Source organism: Polyergus mexicanus, unplaced genomic scaffold (assembly GCF_030449975.1).
Source record: "Polyergus mexicanus isolate NDT 795.1 unplaced genomic scaffold, iyPolMexi1.0 SCAF_19, whole genome shotgun sequence".
NCBI classification, from domain to species: domain Eukaryota; kingdom Metazoa; phylum Arthropoda; class Insecta; order Hymenoptera; family Formicidae; genus Polyergus; species Polyergus mexicanus.
Genome location: NW_027223339.1, coordinates 1,533,165 through 1,557,127, shown reverse-complemented (window position 1 = coordinate 1,557,127; position 23,963 = coordinate 1,533,165). Strand labels below are relative to the sequence as shown.

The 23,963-nt window shown below is 29.2% G+C and overlaps 1 protein-coding gene across 2 annotated transcripts; it reads right to left on the bottom strand.

The window, feature by feature from the left end:
- Window positions 1–108: 108 nt before the first annotated feature.
- On the bottom strand, window positions 109–23,654 carry Rim2 (replication in mitochondria 2). Of its 2 annotated transcripts, XR_011448174.1 has the most exons (7): window positions 23,093–23,654; window positions 16,891–17,073; window positions 16,318–16,592; window positions 8,338–8,456; window positions 5,808–6,027; window positions 4,186–4,657; window positions 109–4,120 (listed from the first exon to the last, which is right to left on the bottom strand). XR_011448174.1 is itself a non-coding variant. In XM_070311193.1 (6 exons), exons 1-6 carry the CDS (start codon window positions 23,131–23,133, stop codon window positions 4,377–4,379), a joined length of 1,119 nt encoding a protein of 372 aa, XP_070167294.1. In that variant the 5' UTR covers window positions 23,134–23,654; the 3' UTR covers window positions 109–4,376. The 2 variants fall into 2 exon arrangements, 1 of the variants encoding a protein (XP_070167294.1); XM_070311193.1 differs by having other exon boundaries at window positions 109–4,657.
- Between the last annotated feature and the right edge of the window lie 309 nt (window positions 23,655–23,963).

Genomic DNA, 23,963 nt, shown 5'->3' with positions numbered 1-23,963 from the left:
TATTAATGTATCAGATAAGCTTTGCATTTATTATTCGTCTCACGCTTTTTTCGTGTATTTTTACTTTAGAAAAATTTATTCCATATATTATAGTAGGCTAATAACACGTAACATTATATTTTATCTTTATTGAGATATTTATATATACACATAAATTTTATTTATCCGTACATTACAGCTGTGTCTTACAAAGTGTCATAAGATAATATTTTTATACAGAGTACCCTAGCAATTGTTGTTGCAATCGAGCAGGGGTAATGATTTTACATGAAAAATATATTGAAATTGTAAAATATAATGTTTTTATGCAAAGCTTAGTTTCTAAGAAAATCGATTTTGCAAGATGGGAAATTAATGATGCTTTCTCTCTTTATTAAATTTCGATAAATTTGAATAATCCTTTGTACTCGATCATTGAATTCATTTCAGTAATCTATCAGAATATGAATAAAAAACAATAAAAAATTTTAATTAGAAAAATAAAGACATAAGAGCTTAATATTTTTTACATATAATTTTCAGAAATTTAAATTACTTTCAATTCTTTTCAACGAGATGTTACCCCAGTTATACACAGGACCCTGTATATATATTTATATACATAATAATTTTCTCATCCTACGCTAAGTAATTGTACATCAGTCTTTAACGAAACGCTTACTTCTCGTGAATACACGAAACTTATTCTAGCTTTTTCTCGTTCTCTTTGCATTTTTATCGTCTCTCGTCTCCAACTTCGTTAGAAAAATTCATCGTTTAATTCCAATAATGACTCTCTATCTAATATCTGTACACACTTTACAACTTAGCATCTGATTCTATTTCTTTATTATAATTCTTTTAAGAGATGGATGATATTCTTATGTAATGACTATACACAATTAACAACAGCCTAGCATTTAGTATCTGTATTCCTTGCGCATACATTACAGAATGAAGTCTCAACATGATATTAACAGTTAATATATCAGTGATGTTCTAAAAGCTGCATATTTTTCTTATACTTTGAGCAAATTAAAATTAATTTCAAAATTGAATGAGACAACTTATTTGTTACAAGCTCTTTTTAATTTCCGAGATATTAATTTCAACAATATAATTTTTTATGTTTTTATTAAAACTCATCTTAAATTAAAAGACAACCAAAAATCAAGAGTCCCTTTTTATTTTTAAACTTTTTACTTTTTCTTTGCTATCTCTAAAATTATGCGACTTATAGAACATATAAACTCTATATAAACATTACATAATTTGTCACGTTGTTTAATCACTAAACGCCAAGCTCTATTAATAATGAGTAAAATAAAATCACAGCTTTTTTTTTACGTATAGCGAAAGATCTTCCTAAATAATTGATGAAATATACACACATTTTAATTATCGTAATTCATAACATAATTTGCGATTCTCTTGGTTGAAATCATGATACAAACCAAGTATCGACTGATCGAGTGCAAGTATATGATTTCGGAAAACGATATATAATAAAAGTTTTTGAACGTTATACAATTGTGTGCGTAAAAAATATATCGAGTTTAACTCTAAAACGTTGATATAAAATGTTAACTTTGTATTTCAATATCAGAAAATTACCTATTGTGCAGAAACAATTCATATATTAATAATTGATAAAAATATAATAAAATGGCACGTATTTGGAAATATTATCGTAATTTTAAGTGTATTATCATAAATTGTTTAACCATTTTAAAGATTAAAATTGTGATTTTTTATTATGCTTTAACTTTAAGATGAGAAAAAAATATGAAAAATTACGTAAAAATAAAAACTGGATAAAATGAGAAAAATTAAACGATTCTTTCAACGAGTTTTTTAACGATTCTTACAACATTCGTTCCAATTAAAATAGCAAAATTAACGTTTTTTTTTCTACATCTCTTATCCAATAATTTCCTTAGTTAACAAATCCGGTTTTTTAGTACTTTACTTTAAAACCACATATATGTTCCAGGATAAGTCAAAAAATGAATAATGACAAATATAAAAACTGTATCTGATAACAGATGTAAGAGATGTACGCTAAATATATCTATTTCACGTTTTTATATAATAATTTTGTAGCTCTTGCTAAAGATTGTACAATATATGATGTGATATATGACTAACTAATTTAATATATGAACGCTCGTAAATGTACATCTACGACCTATGGTTCGATATGTACACAACGGCTTAACATCTTTCTACATAAATAAAATGGGAACTATTAGAACAGCCTAACACACGCTTTAGTCTTCTGATAGATATTTTACATTAACTTGTTCTTACTTTTGTCTAAGAATAAATTTGACCAAATATACGTTGCTTCATTAAAGAATAATTGCATGTTATTGCATACTAGCAAGATATCAGTGAGGAAAACTGTAAGACAAAAATCTGATAAAATCGAATTATTGAAGTATATGAAAAAATGTAGTAAAATTGTGATATAAAGAATATATACCGAACTGAATTGTCACAATAATAAAATGAAATTATATCTTAGGCATAATTTACGAGGCTATTTAAAAAAGTTTATGGACTTACAATATTTTAGTTCGGAGGAATTTAAAACATAATTATTTATGCTCCTCTCTCTCTCTCTCTCTCTCTCTCTCTTTGTGTATGCGTATATATATTTTTCTTCAAAATAATCTTTTTATGCAATTACATATTTCTGCCATGAGTAATTGCCAAGCTGTTAAAAGCATTATTCAGAAGCACTTTACCAACCTTTTCAAATTTTTGAAGCAAAACAAGATGTAGAGATATATAAAATTTCTTTATGTAAGAATTTTTATAAGTTATAATACAACCAATTCCAAAAATTTTTAAAAGCTATCCCATACATAATTTCATATAACAAATGTTGGTGTAGCAAATATGAACTTGAGAAACATAGAACGTTATAACATTTGTAGCATCTCAAATATTCATTATAAATACAACTTTAATTTAATTTTTATATCTAATAATCTATTTATTATTAATGATTATAATAAATATTAAATATATAAGATCACATATGTTCCAAGAGAGAATAATTTTATATTAAATATATTATTTTTGGTAATATTTCTTAAAGAGATGCAATAAGATAAAAGTAAAATAACTGTTATAGTTTTCAACATTACATTAAAGAATCATTATCTGATATAACGTTGCATAAAAATTAAGTAAAACATAGCACAAAAATAATTAATAAAATCTAATCATAGAATTCAATATCGAAATACTTATCACAATATTACTAACGCGCAATACGAGTTTTATTAAAGATCTAGGCCGATATTCATAGTCCGTTCTTATATTTAATAAGATCGTTCTTATATTATAAGATCGTCTTAAGATTCCATTCAACCAATAAAATGGCTGCATAGCATCTTAAAACCGTACTTAAGATGATCTTAAATATAAAAACGGACTATGAATACCGATCCGAAAGTGGAAGTATGTCGAAGCTTTTATGGACTGGATCTATATTATTTGCACAATCAAAACCAGGTAAGATAATTTATTTCTAACAAAAACAAAATGATCACATTTGAAATGACCTGAAAATGTCTAGCATAATTCACAAAATCAGAAATTGTTATTATATATATATACTGCTCCCATCAAGCATTGTAGAATAACAAGTATTCTACACAGTAAATCTGTAGTTTTGCATCTTCTTTTTCACCTTCATTTTTGTTCTTCTAAACAAAAAATATGACAACATACAAGATGGAGGGAAAACAAATTTAAAAAAAAAACGTGAAATAGAGAATAGCACCGAAAGCAAAATTCGTCAGAGAGACCTAAAATTTACACTGACTATTATAGCATCACACATTCTGAATTCAGATTCTGGAGTTCGGTTTTTAAAGTAAAAGATAATCTTATTTCGAATAAATCTGATAACACAATACAAGCCCTTGTTCCGTATTCGTATGCATCCACGATGTCGCAATACAAGCTCTTTTTCCGCATTCATATGTATCCATGATTTCGCGAGAAGCGAAGTTTCAGCTTTCTAATGTCTATGTGACATTATTAAACAACATCCGCTTTTTCTAATTTCACCTCTCTCTTTTCCTGCAAGATACACCGGGTCCATCTCCGAGTACGTACATGCTACCTGAAAGGAGGAAGGACTACTTTTTGCTATACTGTTAGAGCACAGTGCAATCAATGCGCTGGTACCTTTTTGAGTACCCCAGGAGCAACGATTATGACATCGAGCATGTTTCCAACGTCGAGCTGCTCTCTTTTGTTGCGTCTAGATGTACGATTACATATTAGGATGGTATCCCGAGAGTACGCGCAATATTCGCCTGCTGTAGAAAAGAGAACAATTGGTGGGTGGCCCTTTACTCAGGGGCCGTAAGCAAGTCCTAGGCCAACTGTCTTTTCGCCTTAGCCTCGCTGTAAAATTCCGATGCCGTATCGGTGCTGGACGTAGCCACTGTAACGGGCCGGAAGTGTTGTGTCAGCACATATACCACCGCCTCGTACGTTGCCATTATGATAGCGGTGTTCGGAATCTGCCGGATCAACTGGGTACCGAGGCCGCGATAGAGACCTTTTGTGCCCTCCTCCGTCCATACGGTGCTCAGAGTTTGCCAAAAAGCGCGATATTTGGTACCTTCTTCTCGTAATCGGGTCCTTGCAACCTCTGAAAAAAATAAGAGATTATATCCATCTTTATTTGTACCCATCCTATATCTGTAAAATTATATATTACATTTAATTTGGGAAATTATCGATAAAGATCTACAATTTGTGAAAAATTAGTTACTTAAAATTATTGTTTAATAATTAATTGTGTTAATCACTGACTCAAATTAAAATTTCATCAATAGATCAGAATAACTTTCATATAAAATATTCCTTCAATATATATTTTTCAGATTAAAATTAAAATAATTACAGTCGTATATAAGTGTAACGGAATGAGATTCTTATATAAGAGTTTTCTGTGACAATAATGATATCATTGTTATCTAAATAAATAGAAATAACGCAATAAGAGTGCATTCAAAACGTATAATGATAAAATTGGTTTCCTATTGTGGTAACGATCAAGAAATAGCTCGCAAATATGATGATATAACCTGCTCTGAATAGAAGAGCTTCCTTCTCGTTTAATTCACCAATGTTTTGCAGGAAAACGTGCGTAATTTGTATATGATAATGCTGATTTGCAAAATGATTTCAAAACGCGAATGCAACATGATAGACGTGTGCATTATTTTATGCAAATAAAATATCGAAATGTCACAAACATTCGTAAATAATATGCAAAGCATAAATGCATATCGAATGCTTGGCACGCGTTATATGTGCAAATAGAGCTCGCTTTATCTTTAGACCAATTCAGACTATCTTTTCTGCAAGACAATGATAGAGGAAGAAAACTGTATACTATTCTTCAATGAAATCCAAACAATGAAACTATAATTTGCGATTTATCTGCATAATTAAACACAGACGAAATCAACGCGACCGTAATGAAAAATAAGGTATCATAGCAATTCTAAAAAAGATGGTAATAGTCTAGATAAACACAAAGATCATTTTTTTCAATATTTATGCCATTTATAATTTCAAATAATCAATGGATAGAATTCTCTTCATTTATAAAAAATTGATAAGTATTGAAATTTGCTTGTACTAAGCTGTTTGAATAATGATATCAACGTATCGGATAAGTAAGTAACTAAGATTACTAAATACACAAGAAAAGTTAGAAAACAAATTTAATTAATACGATCTATACGGATCTATGTGGATTTGTATGCCATAGTTACGGATAATACTTTTACCGTGAGGATAGGCAACGGTCGACGCTATCGTTTTTGAAAACGAACCCGCTGCCATAAATTCGATGAAGTCGCGGAACGTCTTCCTGTCATCTGCCTGCGAAGCTCGTGATCTGTGCGTGGCTAGCCATACTTTTACCGCTTCATATATCACAAAGTGTATCACAGTCTCACTTATGCCTACGTAGGACGCCACGATGCCTTTATAGAATCCCAAGATACCCTAAGAAACATATCCATTCATACAATCGAATTATTTATATAAATCTAAAGCCCTCGTATTATAAATCTAATCTATTTCGAAAATAAATTAGTATGCGATCATACAAAGATAACTGTATATTACTATATGTATATTACTATATTACTGTATATTACTATATAATTAACGAGAAATTAATTAAATTAATTATCAAAAAATCATTGTAAGATTCATGATTTTCGTACGTATCTTCAAGCAATAGAATAACACCGATACGATCAAAAATGATATATCTTATCAGGAACATATTAAAACTTGGACCTAGAGATCTCTCCAAAAAAAGGAACACGTGACATTTGCGTGCACAATTAAGGATATCATTGAATCGAGTATTCACATATGTGATAAAAAAGATAAAAATATTTGTAATGCTACCCATATTTCGCTAATAAGATCGATGTTGATATTGAATATAATGAGTACATAAAATAATATTTCGTTAATGATATAGAGGCCTATTGATAACCAATAAACTAATATATACAGAATAAACTAATTATTATCTTATCAATCCTCAAATTTAAATCAAAAATCGTAAATATGCAAATTACTTATTGTGCATCACTATGGTTTAAATTAATATATATATATATATATATATATATATATATATATATATTTTTTTTTTAAACGTTAATTTTTAATTTTTTTAAAGTGCATTTTTACACTTTTGCGCGCGCGCTTGGATTAATATCATTTATAAATAATAATTAATATTAATATTATAATTAACTCCACTTTCATTTTACACGTAAATTCGATGCAATAATGTACTGAGATGATGAAATAGAGTAAGAAATGTAGAGATTTTCTAGTAACTACGCAAGCGCGTTACTCTTAAAATATTTTTTAAGATATTTTTACATACATGTATATTATTCGTAGATCATGGCGCCAGTTTTAAAACTGGCTCAATTCCGAGATATCGAGCGCAACTTTAATACGTGTATTGTGCAGTCACTCTTTCCAAGTAAACAATCTCGATATAATAACACACGTCCACAGAGCGATGCTTATTGCAAGAAAATAATTTATTCATATGTTGGAATATTTCGTGTCGATACATAATTTTACTTTTTATTTCATCATTTTTTTACGAGGAATAATGAATATATTTACTTTATCATATGTGTTAAAGAAATTATTTTCATGTAGCTTAATCTCCCTCTTTCTAGAGAGATTATTAAGATTATTAATTAAATATTTAGTGCTTGTATTTTTTGTATTAAATAAAATGAGATAAAAAATGTCAAAACTTACATAAAGCAACAAACTGGATAATCTAGAAAATCTCTAAGAAGATTACAATATTATCATTGAATAATAATGTTTATTCGAAAGGTATCACAAACTTTGAGTTTCCGAATTTCTTGGATCCTAAGAAACTTTCAATATCTACATCTGATATATTGAAGAATGCTTACATCAGTTCTATATCCGACAAAGCTACTTCGCTCCAACAAACATAAACGTTATATATTTATGTATCTACATCGTCGCGACCAAGAAAATAACTTGGCCGTAACTAGCATTCGTTAAATATCTACCTAACGACGCTCTTGCAACATCGTCGTTAATTTCGTGCACTTCTCTATATCATTTAGATTTGTTTTCATTTGTTATCGCGTACAATTATTTCGTCGAGCAATGCGACGTAATTCCGACGATGACCTCGCAAAACCGATCGATAAATGATGCTGAAAAATTGTGCCAGCTTTTACGAAAGAAGGATAATCGGAGAAGGGAAGGAAAGGAGGGCAAAATTTGTATTATATAATGTTTAACTTTAGTTTTTAAATTAAACTATTTTTTAGATTGTGTCATTTTACAGCGATATATTCAGAGATTTTATCTTATATAAAACTGCGGTACATTCTGAGACTAAATATTACATGCTCTTCCTAGAGGTATCATTTAGATAAATATAGCATTTCATTTATTTTTTATTAGAGTGTTCTCCTTCTCTTCTCTAGTTTTGTTTAAATATTATATTATATTTTCACATAATATGTAACTTATTTTATTATCTTAAGCATTATTATAAATTTTAAAAAAGAGATTTCCCTTTTTTCGCTTTATGCAGTAAAACTTATCTTGTGTGAACATCAAGATATTTAGATCATAGAGAGAAATCAACATTCGCATTAAAAATTAAGGAATATGTAAATATAAGAATTATACGATATATTCTGAAAGATCGATATAGAGTATATCTTTTATCGAATTTTTCAAATTTTTAATCGCAAAATGAGAAAAGATCTATTATCTTACCGATTTTTGATATATCCTCCGCATGCATTCTATTGCTGTGACTTTTTGCGATCGATGGTCCAGCTGTAGTCTGGTTTTTATAAACCAAATCGGATTTGTCAATGTACATGCAGCGAAACCTGCAAAGTGAATGACCATTTATTGAATCCGCACGTTGCTCCGCGTATCTAGCGTGAATGGATCTGCCTTATTTTTTCCAACAATCATCAATTTAATTAGAATAATAATTTATTATTCAACAGATATTTCATGAAAAAATTAGAACTTATTAATTTACATTTATAAAAAATAAAATATTAGTTCTTAACGTTCCCTATATGTCTGTATATATTGAGAAAATCAATTAGTATTGTGTTTATGAGAAAGTAATTTTGAGAATATCTGGACTAAAAAAAGTGACAAAATTGAATAAATTTTCCTAAATGTTTAAAAAAAATTTGTATGGTTAAAGCTATTTCTTTTAAACTAACTAAACTTTATATGTAACAATAATCCTATGCAAAAAAAAGATTTATATGTATGTATTGTCACGCTTCTCTTTTAAAGCTGATTTTATTTTTGATAATTTTCATGCGAAAGAAATTTAAACTCTGCTAAGTATCTAACGCTAAAGAATGTCTACAATATATTACTTCCTATATAATTTCTTCCTCTCTCTCTCTCTTAAATTTCTTATTTAGTAATAGTGCGAGAGAAAGTACCTTGAAAAGAAACTGTACAGAAATATTTTATAATTTCTTATATACATATGTGTGTGTGTGTGTGTGTGTGTGTGTGTGTGTGTGTGTGTGTGTGTGTGCGTGCATGCGTGTATAAATGTAAATATATATGTATATAAGAAATTATAAAATGTTTCTCTACAATTTCTTTCGAGTGCAATTTTACTGCATGCATTTACTTATATATATATATATATATATATATATATATATATATATATACAGAGTGTTCCATTTTGTCTCATTTTTTCATCCGACTATTTTCTGCGATGTTAATCGAGGTACACAATTAAAATGGGACACTCTGTATATACGTCGCGTCTTTATCTAAATAATCAATCATATAATAAAAAAGAATCAATTTAAGTTTGCCAGAAATATACGCTTATTATCGACAAATTTTGATTTTTTTCCTTCAATATAGTAAATGTTTGTTGATATCAATATTCCATCAGTATGAGAAAATTCAAGTGCATCGAGTGTAAATGTGTGTGGCATAAACAATTGTTATATATGCGAAACTACTAATATTTAAAGAAAAAATAAATTGTAATTGGATATATACATATATATGAATAATCCTCTCTCGCGATCACTAGATTTTAATTTAAAAATAATATAATCGTGTTATTTTGTAAATATTCAAGAAGATTAATGTATTAGAACATGATTGAATGCCTGATAAACAGAGTTAGGTAGGTTCTTAAAGTTTAGGATCTATTAAAATTTTTGGAATTTATGATATTAAGTTTCTACCGGTTTGTCCATATATAAATAAAAAATAAAAAAATAAAAAAAAAGATCCGGGAAATTTTAGGACGAGGCTGTACAAGAACATGCGATGTCGTCGGTGTCGAATGCAACGTATCGAGCTTCAAGCAACGTTATTTACAAGCGTAATCAAATCATTCGATGCAAAAACAACGTGTCAAAGAAACAGACAGCCAGACTGCATTATTGATATACCATACATTATCATTAATCATGATGCAATTCCGGTTGCACCGTCGCGACCGGCCCGACGTACAATTCTTCGACGATAGAGATATTACGTTTTACGTTCGTACGACCGCAAAGCGTGTGGAAGGCCGGGCATTGAATTACGCGGCGAGGATGGCTAAAAATAGCAGTATACTGTCGGAGAGGCACTCTCTTGCTCGCCGGCGAAACGGCGCGGCGCGACAAACGGTGAGACGGGGGGGGGGGGGGGGGGGGGAGGGGGGAGGAAGGGAGAAAAGGGAAAGACGGAGAAGAAAAAAAGAAGGGAGATCGTTGAATAAACAGATCTGGGCGCGACTTCCTACATCCAAAAACAATTCAAGGTTGATTGTAGAAATTAAGTAAATCGATATTTAAAATCCATTCTCGCCTTAAATATACGAAGTCGTATCTACAATGAATCTCATAAATTATGTCATTCTTTTATACCTAATTTTTTCCTTTGCAAACATATACAGTTTTTATGTTGCACATACATATATGTCTTATAAATATTTATTTGACACATTAAAGGGGATATATTATTAATATATTTTTGTGAAGGAGCTAAAAATAAATTATGTAAGAAATCTCTTTTAGAAGAAATTAATAATTACAATTAAATAGATTGTATTTTATTCAGAGAGATGTATATCTTTAATAGCTTTATAATGAATCTTTTAAATTTGATTCGTATATAATTAAGATAGCGGCTTTGGAGTCGGCACAGGATGTGCTCATTATTGCAATTACTGTCATTTTAATTATTATATCGTATTTAAAAAATTCTCAAAAGCATACACATATAATTAGAGATACAGTTTTAAATAAAAGCAATTATTTTATTTTAATTAATTTCTTTAAAAAAATCAAATAATTTTTAATTTTTAATCTGTTAAAATAATAATTAATAATATATAACTTCCCCCTTAGTAGCATAAATTTTAATATTTAATGTGTAAGATTTTATTTTACAAGTTAACTTTAAATAAAAATAAATATATATATAAATATATTAAATGTATATTCTTTTTGATTTAGTACTGATCTTGTAAGAAAAACAACATATTATTAGATCTTTGAATAAATTATATGCGAGCCAAATGTAATCGACTGTCTTAAGTCTTGATTTATGCTGATTTCTGGTTTAGTGATGTATCATAATGGTATAGGCATTCGAATTATAATCGCTGATTGTAATTGCTGAACGCGGAATCCGTGAATGATGATAAATCAGCAGATCGAATAACATCTTGGCGCCGATAAATACGCTTTCCGTTAAAAAAGTTCAACATAAATGCGTCATTCTATTTCATCGTCATTTTATCAAAATGCCTTAATTGAAAGAAATATCGCAGAAAAAAATAAAAAATTAAAAAAAAATGTGAGAGATATTCACTAAAATGTGAGAGATATTCTTTAAATGCGTTTGTCAAATTTTATTTATGAAAGAAATTAATTAAATAATTTGAAAAAATAATATAAGCGAGAAGCTAAATATTGACACATAAAATAGAGATATCTATTTGAAGAAATTATAAAATTCCATTATTGGATTAATGATACATAGTATCTGTTTATAATAATCAATTTGATTATATATTGCATATATTAGATATAAATAAAGATTTTTAATATTATTAATTACAACGATATTCGATATTACACGTGGATAAAAATTACAGATTAAATTGTAATATATCTGTATCTTTTTAATCAATAATAACATAACACAAATCTTCTAAGAATAAATATTTCTATCAAAAATTTTTTTCATAACAAGTTCCTAAAAAGTCACACGGGAAAAAAATGCTGTTGCTTCAATTAAAGTCTACGTCACGGGCTGCCAACAAATTGGACCAAATATCTGGATTATTAAAACAACTATCCAGATAAACATATCATTGAATGAACTATGTATGTTTGTGGTAATCCGTGACGTAGACTTTAATTGAAGCAACAGCATTTCTTTCCGTATATACATTTTAATAAACCGTATTAATACCTCTTTTTTTATAACCTTCTCACTGTCTGTAAAAGTCGTAGTCTATCTGTTTTTTTTTTATTTCGATCTATTTTCAGGCTAATTTAAAGTTATTAAAGAAAAATGATTGTAGGGGAGCCGTTACGAGCTATCAAAGACAAGCACTGATGGGAATTATGAATCCTCGATCCATTAATATTAATCACAATCATATTCGCATTGCTTTATGTAATGCTTTACGTACAAGGCATATACTCGCATGGATTTATATGTATTTATCTTTGTAAATATCACGTATGTACGCGATATGTATTATATTCACAGCCAAGACAAACCATATATAGCTTCGCACAGATACGAGATGTGAATGATACAAATGACATTCAATCGTCAATGAAGTAATTGTGCTAGAGATTAGAATCTAAACAATTGTTATAGTTGATCATCGACCAACGTTCTAAAAAATGCAAATAGAAATAAAAAAATTAAAGCTGTTATTGTAACGTTGCCCCATCGCAGTTTATAAATTATAAAAATAAAGTGGATTTTTTTTTAAATTTGCAAATTAATATGAGCAACTCAATGATAAACAATACAATGATAAAGAATATGGAAAGATATCAATTGCTATTAACAAGTTAATTTTGATTCAAGATGGATTTTATGTCTTTTGATATTATCGAAATATTTTGATGAACCGAATAGATTACAAAAATGTAAAAATAAAATTCTCGTAATTCACCGATTAAAAAGGAAGTGATAACTTTTATCATTTAATTTAAGAAACTTTTGATTTGAAGCATATATTTGGCACAAAATTTGATAACTTATAAAAACTGTCATATTATTTTCATTCTATATAACAAAAATCAAATAGCTATTTTATTTTGAGTCAGATATGTATATTTCAAATGTATTTTTGAAATTGTTATTAAATGACTTATTTTATATAATAATTTATAATTTTCTTTTAAAGAATTTCCTTTATATAAAAACCAATTGTTTGATATCGAGAATCAAGGAATTGCGACAGAAAATAATGTAAAATCAAATTTTTACTAATTAAGTAAGATTAAGCCTCAACGAGTGGAAGAATCCGCGATTAAAAGAAAAACAAGTTTTTGAGTAGTCTGTACTTTTACGTAAAAGCACTGCAAATGATAAACAATCGTATCGCAAGAAGAAGAGCCACACACGCCGACCGCATGGCTCCCCTGCGAACAGATCTGCTAATAAAGCGGATCATTATTCCTGTGGTTAAAGTGTAATATCTTGTACGAGTAAGTTCTTATATAGTTATCCTTATCGAACATAATGTACCGAGTGTCCCTAAACAAACGCATTTATACGCATGCAATAAAAGTAAGTGCGTTTCGCGAAAATGCGATGGTATTATATGAATGTTATAATCGTAAAACGAAAAACGAAAGTGTAAAACAAAGTACGCGTTGTAAAGTGTATTGCCGCATTATGCAACACTTACTACCGTTTGTCGTTTCCGTGGAACACGGCTATTTCGAGCGAGAATCTCCAAGTAAAACGAGGTAAATGAGATACGATAAAGGTATGTAAAAGCGGCACGTGGGATTGTCATTAAGTTGATTCGTCACGTGACCAAGTTTTGCTTTTTTTTCTTTATTCAAACTATGTTCTCTGCATAATTCGGCATTGCGCAAACGGAATCCTAACAGTAATCCTTGTATTTAGATACTATAGACATACATATTTAATCAGATAATAATTAATTGGATTTTTTAATCTTAAGAACGCTCTATTATTTCTCCGCTTCCGAAAATGTCGTAAAAGCTTGTGTACAGATAACAAAAATATATATAGAACATTTTTGTTTCACTTATCTGTATCTGATAATACTTCATTAAAAAATATTAATAGTTCCTCTTTCTTTAAAATTATCTCTACAGTTGTTAATCTAATCTAATGCTATTCGTATATTAAATAAAAGATATAAAACATTTTTTCATTATTTTCTTCATTATCAGTTTAAAATTAAGGTTTAAAATTTCTTCGTTATTAATGTTTCGATTTTTAGAATAATTAGTTTTCGAGCTATCAAACTCTTTATTCTATCAAATAATTTAATTCTATCAAATAATTTATATTCTATCAAGTAATTTATACCATCATCTTCAAATGCTATGTATATGTTACATGAGTTTAGTATAATTTTATATACAACTAAAATATATAGTATAAGATTGATAGAGTTTAAAAAATTTAGTGTCTTATTTTTAACAAGTTTTTTTAAACATTCTTATCAATAGAAGTTGATGATTCATCATTTTGTTAATGATTTGTGAAATGAAAAAAAATTTTATAATTGTTAATACTTTGTGTTATAAATAAAAAAAAAAATTGCATTCAAGTGATTGTCGAATACTAACTACAAGAAAATTTGGCGAACGTACGAACGAAGATTGATAAATCGAGAATAAAGAGTGATTGTATCCGCGGATATCTATGTCCTCGAGGGTTATCGACATCATGGGAGTTCGAAACGTGCGTCAGAGAACCGCAATGAAAAACGTCCGTGCTTCGATAAATTCATCAAAGATAAATGCGTGAATGACGCGCAAAATACTTTTCCCCCCATTGGACGTTAGTTAATCATGCATCTGTCGCTGTTTCAGTGATTGGATTTTGTTAAAGGGAAACATAATGATAGCATAACACGCGATACTATCGTACGGATATATTTGCAGCTCTTTTTATCCTTCTTCTCTATTTTATCATCAAAGTCAGCACATTACGCTTCATACAAGAGATTATAAATTAGAAAAGTTGTTATTCCCTGTAATACATTATTGAATACAGCAAACTCGCGAGCTGATTTGAAGTAAACGATAAGCACACACAAGATTAATATATAATATCGTCTTAATGATCTCGATGTAATAACAAGTCATGCTAAACAAACGATTGGCGCATATCGGTCAATGGATTAATACATTATTGTCCTGCTCAGATAATATTTCTCTTTATGATTATATTATATTGTGAGAGACATTATTACTAATTGTGAATTGATACACGACGCAATTTATTTATTTTGTAGGATTATTTAAAAAAGTATGTAAAATATGTAGAGAAAAATAAATGAAGTTACATTTTAGTATCACAGTTTTCATTATGACACAAAATATATGAATAATTAAAATTGTCGAGAGAGAGAGAGAGAGAGAGAGAGAGAGAGAGAGAGAGGCGTAGAATAGAAATGATTAAAATCAGTTTTCGCTTATATATTGAATCTATATCTGCATCGGCAAAAAATGTGGGTCAGCGTCTAAAGTCTGTAGAATTTTCAAATAAATAATAAATCGAAGGATTTCAATTGGTTTAAATAATATTTTAGCAAAAATTTATAACTATAGTTGGTAAGCTATTGTAAGAGCTTACAAAAGAATGCTTAACAAAGGAAATGTCAAGAAATAAAATAATATTGCATCAATTCATTATTAGCTTTAAAATTTTCCATTTTAAATTTTAAAGCATGAAAAATAAGAAAAAAAAAACATGAAAAATAAGACAGAATAGATCATAATTATTTAATCTATATGCATATATTTCTAATTTTTTATTTTATATATATATATATATATATGTATATATATATTTGTTAAATTATACCGATACAAATGTCAAATATAGTACCTTTAAAAAAAGTAGTCGACAAATTTATCAAAAAAACATAATTAAGATAATTTGAAATTTTATAATGAATAAAATGAAACTGATGGAACAGCATGTATATATGGACGAGGAATAACGGGAGAAATTTAAATGTTCTCTTTTTTATTCTCAAATATTATTTTAATAAAAAAAAAAAAAAAATTAAAATCTGATTATATTAACATAAAGCATATAAAAAAAAGGAACATAAAAAAAATTATAATAAAAAAAATAGTATATTTGTCAAGTTAGTTTTTGCTTGTCCCCATTTGATTCAAATTCAAATTCAAATTTATTTAAGAAAATAGAAAATACAAGTCGAATCAATGTACTGAAAGATGCAATAGCAAACAAACGAGAATCCTAATGATATTAATGTATTCGAATATGATAAGCATTAGAGTAAAGTATTATCTTATCAGGGTAGCGGGAAAGATATAGGAACGGTCTTATCTCTTAACGGTCGTCTATCCAGAATGAAATCGATTATTAAAGCCCATTATTCGTATACATATAGATATATAACTCAATCTTAGATAAATACGAGGATTTTCATATATAATAGATGGATTAGTCAGCTTAATAAATACTATTATAATAGCGTAATCTTACCAGCGCAGGACGCGGAGAAAACATGAACGATCGGTGTGTCGGGAGGTAGGATCGCGTTGAATGCAACTTTGCTCTTGGAGTACGCACAGAAATAGATAGCTCTGGACGGTGCCACACCGATGAGATTAGGACCAAGACCTTTGAATAATCCTCGTGCTCCCTCATTCTTGATAATATACCTTAAGCACTGATAGATGCCTGGCGCGTGTCGGGAAGAATTCGGAGGCGAGGTCGAAACACCGAAATGCGAGAGGGCCACGAAGTGGCTGGAATATCTGAACATGAAAGAAAGAGAGGGAAGAGAGAGAGAGAGAGAGAGAAAGAGAGAGAGAGAGAAAGCCAAATTTCAGAATACATACATTTTTCTCTCAAACTGCATTTTCGTTCTCCATAATGTTAAATTTTTATATACACGTGATCAAAACTTCTTGGTTTGATCGATATAATTATCGAGATATTTTTCAATAAAAGATCTAATAATAATTTTATAAAAATGTGCGCGCGCGTCATAATATGATACAGGTAATATATGTAAAACATTTATATTTACTTTTTTTTTTTTTTTCTTTTTACCTGGGGTATCCAGTGCATAGCCTCCTGCGTTGTTCAGGCGTCGGCGAACCCTTGCATGTGGGATGACCGGATGTAAATTCTTTACTTACTGGCGGCGGATGAAAACCGGAAGACGACGACTGCAATCGGGTTTTTACTACTTCGAGCGGACATGTTACTATCGCTCCTGCCGTACCAGCCACTCTACGCGAAATGTGAAAGGAGGATTTATGTGAGACTTGTGACTATCTTGTTGTTATCAATGTTATTATCTATTTGTGATTACAGTAATCAAATATTGTATTATGATAATCCCTCCTTTTTTATATCAGTTATTTCATTTTTTTAATGTTATATATTTATGTTCGTAAATAAAAACAATCTTCTTTATAAATATATGTGTACGTATAAAATTATGCATCTTAATAATTGTATTTGTTAATTTTGTTAAAATTTATAAAATAAATAATATTTTAATATTGAAAAGCCGTCATTATTTTTCAGGAAAAATGAAACAAAGAAAGTTACAAATTGCGACTGTTAAGCAATCAAATTTCATGATCAATCATGAAAATTATACCACAAAATGCTACTAATTATCTAATTTATAATATTTAAAATATATTATAATCTCCAATAAAATAAAAATAGAGAAAATAAAATATATTCTTTACAATTCGTTACAAATAAATTGTAAACGTGTCTTTCCATCTTTTATTATCTTATCCTATTAGAAATTATACGAGAGGTAAAAATTATATGATCTCATGAATCTTTCCAATTAGATTAACAATAATTATTTCGTGTCGTAGTGCAAATACACGATATATATTAGCGGTATTAGTGAACCCGTATTTATCTTTCGTTGCAACGTGTGAACACTGTCATACTTATATTTATCAAAATTCGTATTTAATAAAATTTTGTGAAATTTTGTAATGTTTTCCGATATATTAAGTTCGCAAAATAAAAATGGACAAACTGATAACATTGAAAAAATTGTAAGGAATTAAGCATCTAAAATTTTTATTAAGTTTTAATAATATAAAGATAATAAGACTTTTTATTCGACATTTATTTTCATGACTTTAATAAAATTTTAGTTTCACACAAAATATCCAACATCAAAAATTTAAAAGTTGCAAGGAACGATGTTACATGTAATTTTTCATTAAAGGTATCCAGGTAAATGTTAATTTTTCAAAACACACGGTGAGGCTAATGTAAGAGAAGATACGATAATTTCACTTTGTATTCCCGCCAATTTAAAGTCTCCTAAAATGATTATATGTACAAACTGTGTACGAGCTTAATTTAATGGAAAAAAAACATGTTTGATCTTTGAAGGTGTCTAACTAATCTAATTCATTTGCTTCTAAGTTGCTACTGCGTAGTCATGTCGTATCTTTTATGAATGATACCAGAGGAACGTTACACATCGTAAATTTGTAAATCTTTCCACGCTGAAAAGCAGGTTCACATATTTACATTTTTGCGCTTAATTTTTACCCAGTGTACAATAAATGCCTCTATTAACCTGGCACTCCCACCACGAAAAATCGGATTCAAATATAGTGCATAATTAAGTGCTACTTTGTTGTTAATTTATTGCTCTGAGCAAATTTATTGCTTCTATCCATTAACAGAAAAAATAATATTAAAAATAGGGGTGCTGACTTTCCATTAAACTGGTACCCCAACTTCCGAAAAATATATATTTATTATGAGTCGTAAATCAAAAAACGAATAGGGTCGAATTTATTGCTAATTAATTACTGAAAGATTGTAAACAGATTTTAAAAATATTACATTCTTAAAGATATACCAACATGACATACAATACTATCGACATGTAAAAGTAAAATCATAAAAAATAAGTAGCTAACAATATCAGTTTGTGATTTTAAAAAATTGTTTTCTGCAATAAATGCTCTCAAAATAAATCATTCCTGAATTTATTGCTTGTAATTTAACTAGAAAAATCGACCAGAACGAATGTCGGTGCTAGCTTACCTACAAGAGTGAAGTACATAAACGTAATTAGTTGTTGTTATTACTTCGATAGTAAAGTCTTATTATATTTGAATCTGATTTTTCGTGGTTGGGGTGCCGGATTAATAGAGGTAAATGCCGCTCGACGTAAAACGTTCATTCGAAAATTTGCACGCGCACAAATTGAGATAGATGAGAATAATAATGCAAGAAGCTTAGCGATTAAAATTATTCTTGTGATATCATTTTGCATTTTCAATCTATAATTCGGACATAAAATAATGAGTTTATATTCCGCATATTTAAATTTATTTAACAGTCGTTAATTAATATTTTGTTTCAATTAAAATTTCACAATAATTTATTCTTTTTATAAAGCTGCAAAATTGTAATTGATAAATAATAAATTGTAAATAATAAATAATAAATTGTAAATAATAAATAATAAATTGTTAAATGATAAATAAACACAAATAAAAATTTATTCGGTTAATTTAATTAGTAAAGAACAGATTTCCTCGAATTCTTTGCCCTCCACTGTAATTATTAACTGATCGATTTATACCAAATGTTATAAATTTTGAAATAGTTTGTAGTAGTTGATTATTGATACTAATATATATTCTAAATAATTGGCATTACAAATTTTGCAGATTTATAAAGCCTTGAAACGAAATTTCCAACGTGTAATGGAATAATCAAATCGATCAGTCCTTTTCGTCGCCAATCAAACGGAAAATGTTAGTCTCTTTATACAATTTACTTGTTTGACCTTTCAAATGATCTACTTTTGGATGGAAAGAGAGGAAATGTCAGATTTAATATCGCGGGATCGATATCTCGTAATAATACGCGATATATAGGGTGCCCTAATAATATATATAGTGCAATCTTTTAATAAAATAGGGAGATATCAGATATTATATTATAAAAAATTATAATATATAAATGTTTATTATAAATTATTATAAAAAATCAAAAATCAAGTTCGAGAGTTTTAATTACATTTCAAACAGATTATCAACATAAAAGACGAAATTTCTACTTTATTAATCTCACGACTGATTGTAAGTAAAATTTAAGATAAAATTTTAAGTGAAATGTTAAGTTAAAAATTCATGATAATCATCATTTTTCTTCCTTATAACAAACTTGATTTTAAAATCTAAGGGGGCGGGCAGGAGGAGATGACCTGGAAAAACATATACTAATCCGATAAAATTGCATTAATAAATGCAATCTTTCGCACCACAACAAGAATAGATTTTTGAACGTCTTAAAAAAGACGTTTACGAGAAAGTTTCATTGCTTATTAATTATTTTCTTAGATACTGAACAAATTCTACATATTATATATAATCTTTTTATCTAATCATATATATATATATATATATATATATATATATATATATATATATCTTATTCTATATATGATTTTTTTTTGCTGCGGTGCAAAATTACACATTATGATGCAATCTTACCTAACTTGATCATATATATATATATATGTTTCAAGAGATTCCTTCAGATTATTCGAAATAAAATTTTCTAGTCGAAAATTCAGTTGATCAATTTTTTGAAATATTCTATATAGCATGAAAACTTATCGCATAGAAATGTGATGTGTCCATGTATATGTGTGTATATACGTATATGCGCGCGCGCAATCAGGTAGCTAATGTAAATATATGGCGGACACACGTTTTGCTTAACTGCGTCATTGAATTTCCATCCGAATGAGTTGACACGTGATCTTGTAAATAAGAATCTTGTGTTTTAGCATTGGTAAGGCCGGTTGTACCAAGCCGTTTAATATGTCACTTTACGAAATATGTGTATGAGCGTAAACATAAACAAATATATATTTGTATATAGTATGAACTATAATAATAATAATAATAATAATATATATATGCAAATAAAAATTTAGATCTAATATTAATTAATTCAAATAATACTAAAAAGAATTATTGTTACTATACTTCATCTTTATTATTTTTACTATGCGTAGAGGTATTTTTTATTTTTTTGTTTATTATTTATTATATTATTACTCTGCTAATTTGTTTCTTATAGTTATTGATATAATTACAGAATAAAAGTAATTAACTAGAATAACTTAATCAAGATTATTTATAATAGATATGCTACCTTATGGTATTTTTAAAATGATTTTTTGATGATTTACGCAATTAGAAATAAAGAATTAAATTTTTTTTTTACATCTTAATGGGATGTATGAGTTATATAATATCGTTTTAAATTTATCTCGATCAGAGCTAAATTCTTTTTCTCCATATGAAGATTTCCCATCATAACATGAATTATTAATTGTTAATTGTATTTTAATTGATTCAATAAAACTATACCTATTATATAAAAGGAGATTTTGATAACAATCATCGAGATTAAACGATTTTGATAAAAACCGATTTTATCGCCTTTTATTTTATCATGTACATTGCAACATCGTGATTACTATTAAAAAAAAAAAAAAAAAAAGGTAGAGACGATGAATTTATACTATTGATAAGAATATTATATCGAAAAATTAGCAGGTATTAATCATTAAAAAAACGAGAACTTCAACAAAAAATTATTGGCCGAAATAATATCTTATTTTGGAAAAATTGCTCATTGCATTATTTTGCGCATTACAGCTGTTTTCTCAAGTGACATACGACACGCTGTATTGAAGCTCACCGATTATGTTAGAAGATAAAAAGAGAGGAGATCCTTTATTATATTAAAAATAATTGTCTGATAACTTTTAATTTTTATTTGACAAGAATCTTCATAATATGTAGCTGACGATTTCAACTGTTCTCACGATAAAGATGGAAGAATTTTAAAATGTTTACGTAGGGATGTTATTTTATCGTGATTTATTCTTGATATGCATAAAAAAATAATTGAAATTGTCGTTTTTATAACGTTGTAAATGCAGACATGAATAAAAATTTATCGCAGTAATGCGATTGTAAATTACATGCCTTCACGATAACATCAATTTATCTCGTTTTCACGTTTATCTTATGAAGATGTACGTTTACATTACAGTTATTGTTAGATCTCGATGTAGAATGAAGAAGAGAAATTATCTTCTGTCTCGAATCTTTCTCGGGATTTTCAAGTTTTACTTCGAACTTTGTGTAAATTCTAAGTCCAAGAGTTGAAAATTTGCTTTATAATATATTCGATTTATCTACGATATTGTAATAAGTGAATTAAACAAATTCAATTTTTATAAACGTCACATTTAACTGTGACTACACAGTTGGATACGATTTATTTTTAGAAAAAGGTATCTTTATTGCATGAGATATTTTTGTTTTCAATATTCGACATTAAATATTTTTACAATTGTCATCGAATTATCTATCGAAAGGGATATCCATTCAAAATTAAATAAGTTGTTACGAAATCAGCTGAGTCATACTAATAAATATCCTAGGAAAATCATAGAAAATAATATTTTTCTTGCTTCCTTTAATTGTATCCAGATTATTACTTTAATACTTATTGGTATATAGGTATATGTAAATAGGTTGCTTGTCAATTCCAAAGTATTTCAGAGAGAGAAAAGAAAGAGCTTGAGACGTGACAATTTTAATCTATATATATTTAAAAATTAAATTATTATTATATATATTATATTATAATTATAATATATATATATATATATATATATATAAGTAAAAAAAATTTAAAAATATAAAAACATAAAAACAAGTAAAAAACGCATTTGAAAATACATAGTAAACTCGTGCTTTTTTCGTAATAAATAATTTAAATGTGAATTTTCAAATATTTATCCTAAAACTCTTTAATCTCACATAATCCTCCATTTTGAATCAGTTATAATAAAAAAAATTATCAGTTTCAAGATATTTTTGTTAAAAAAGATGAAAGATAGATCGAGAAATTTATTGATGAGAAAAAGATCGTAAAGATAGATATGCTTGTCGTACGTAGTACACATCGAGTACGCTGTCGATTAAAGACGATCTCTCCGAGAATTGGTCTTAACATCGCTCTCAAACCGAGTAGAATCACACGATTCGGAAAATCTGCTATAATAAGGCAGCCGATCGGGATCGCGTAAATCGAGCGCGTCGTAAAGGAGAGATCAAACCAGCCCTAAAGCGAGTCAAGGCCGCGACGCAGAGAAGCCGGGCCGCGTGCGCGCGCGCGCACGCGCGCGCACGCACAGGTCGAAAATAATACTCACCCTCCGGCGACGAGATGTATCGCCGTGTCGCGATCCAACATTCTACGCGATCGCGAGACGTTGTCAATCTAAGGATAGCATGCACTTTCGCGGATCGGCCGTACGGAAGATAGACAGGACACGAGACGGAGATGAGACGCAGATGAGACGAGACGAGACGAGGCGTACGTGACTAGACGAAACGAGGCGAAACGAGGCGAAACGAGGCGAAACGAGGCGAGACGAGACGAGGCGAGACGAGACGAGACGAGGCGAGGCGAGACGAGACGAGACGAGACGAGACGAGGCGAGGCGAAACGAGACGCAACGCGCAATAGCCTCTTGAGTAACGTCACTGTTTTTAGACACAGTTTTCGCGATCGTGACAAGACTTGCAACTAAACAAACTGCACTTTTTTGCGATCGCGATATCGACGAGACACATGAATTCAATGAGCACCGTATTACCGCACCGTACACTGTTTCAACGCTGTTTCAACACCGCGAAACAACAGACTACTCCGATCTCCGATCGAAACGACAACGTACCACGCACCACGCACTGCTACCGGATACCGGATTCCCCCAGATTTCTCCCTTCCACCCTACTTATCCCCACTTGCTTACTTCGCGCCGCGCGACCTCTCGAGTATTTTGACGGATGTCAAACATGTGGCGCCGACAGTGTGCGTCGTCTCAAGGACGAATCGTTGACTTCGGTAGACTTCGAGATAATTGGAGAACGATGACATTACCAACCGCAAAAAAAATAACAAACACGAACGTTTTACTATATCAAATATATATAGCATTTTTGAGTGAAGCAAATTTGATCGCTCTCACCCAATTTGCTATATTATGTATATGTATGACTGAAAATGGGTTTTGAATC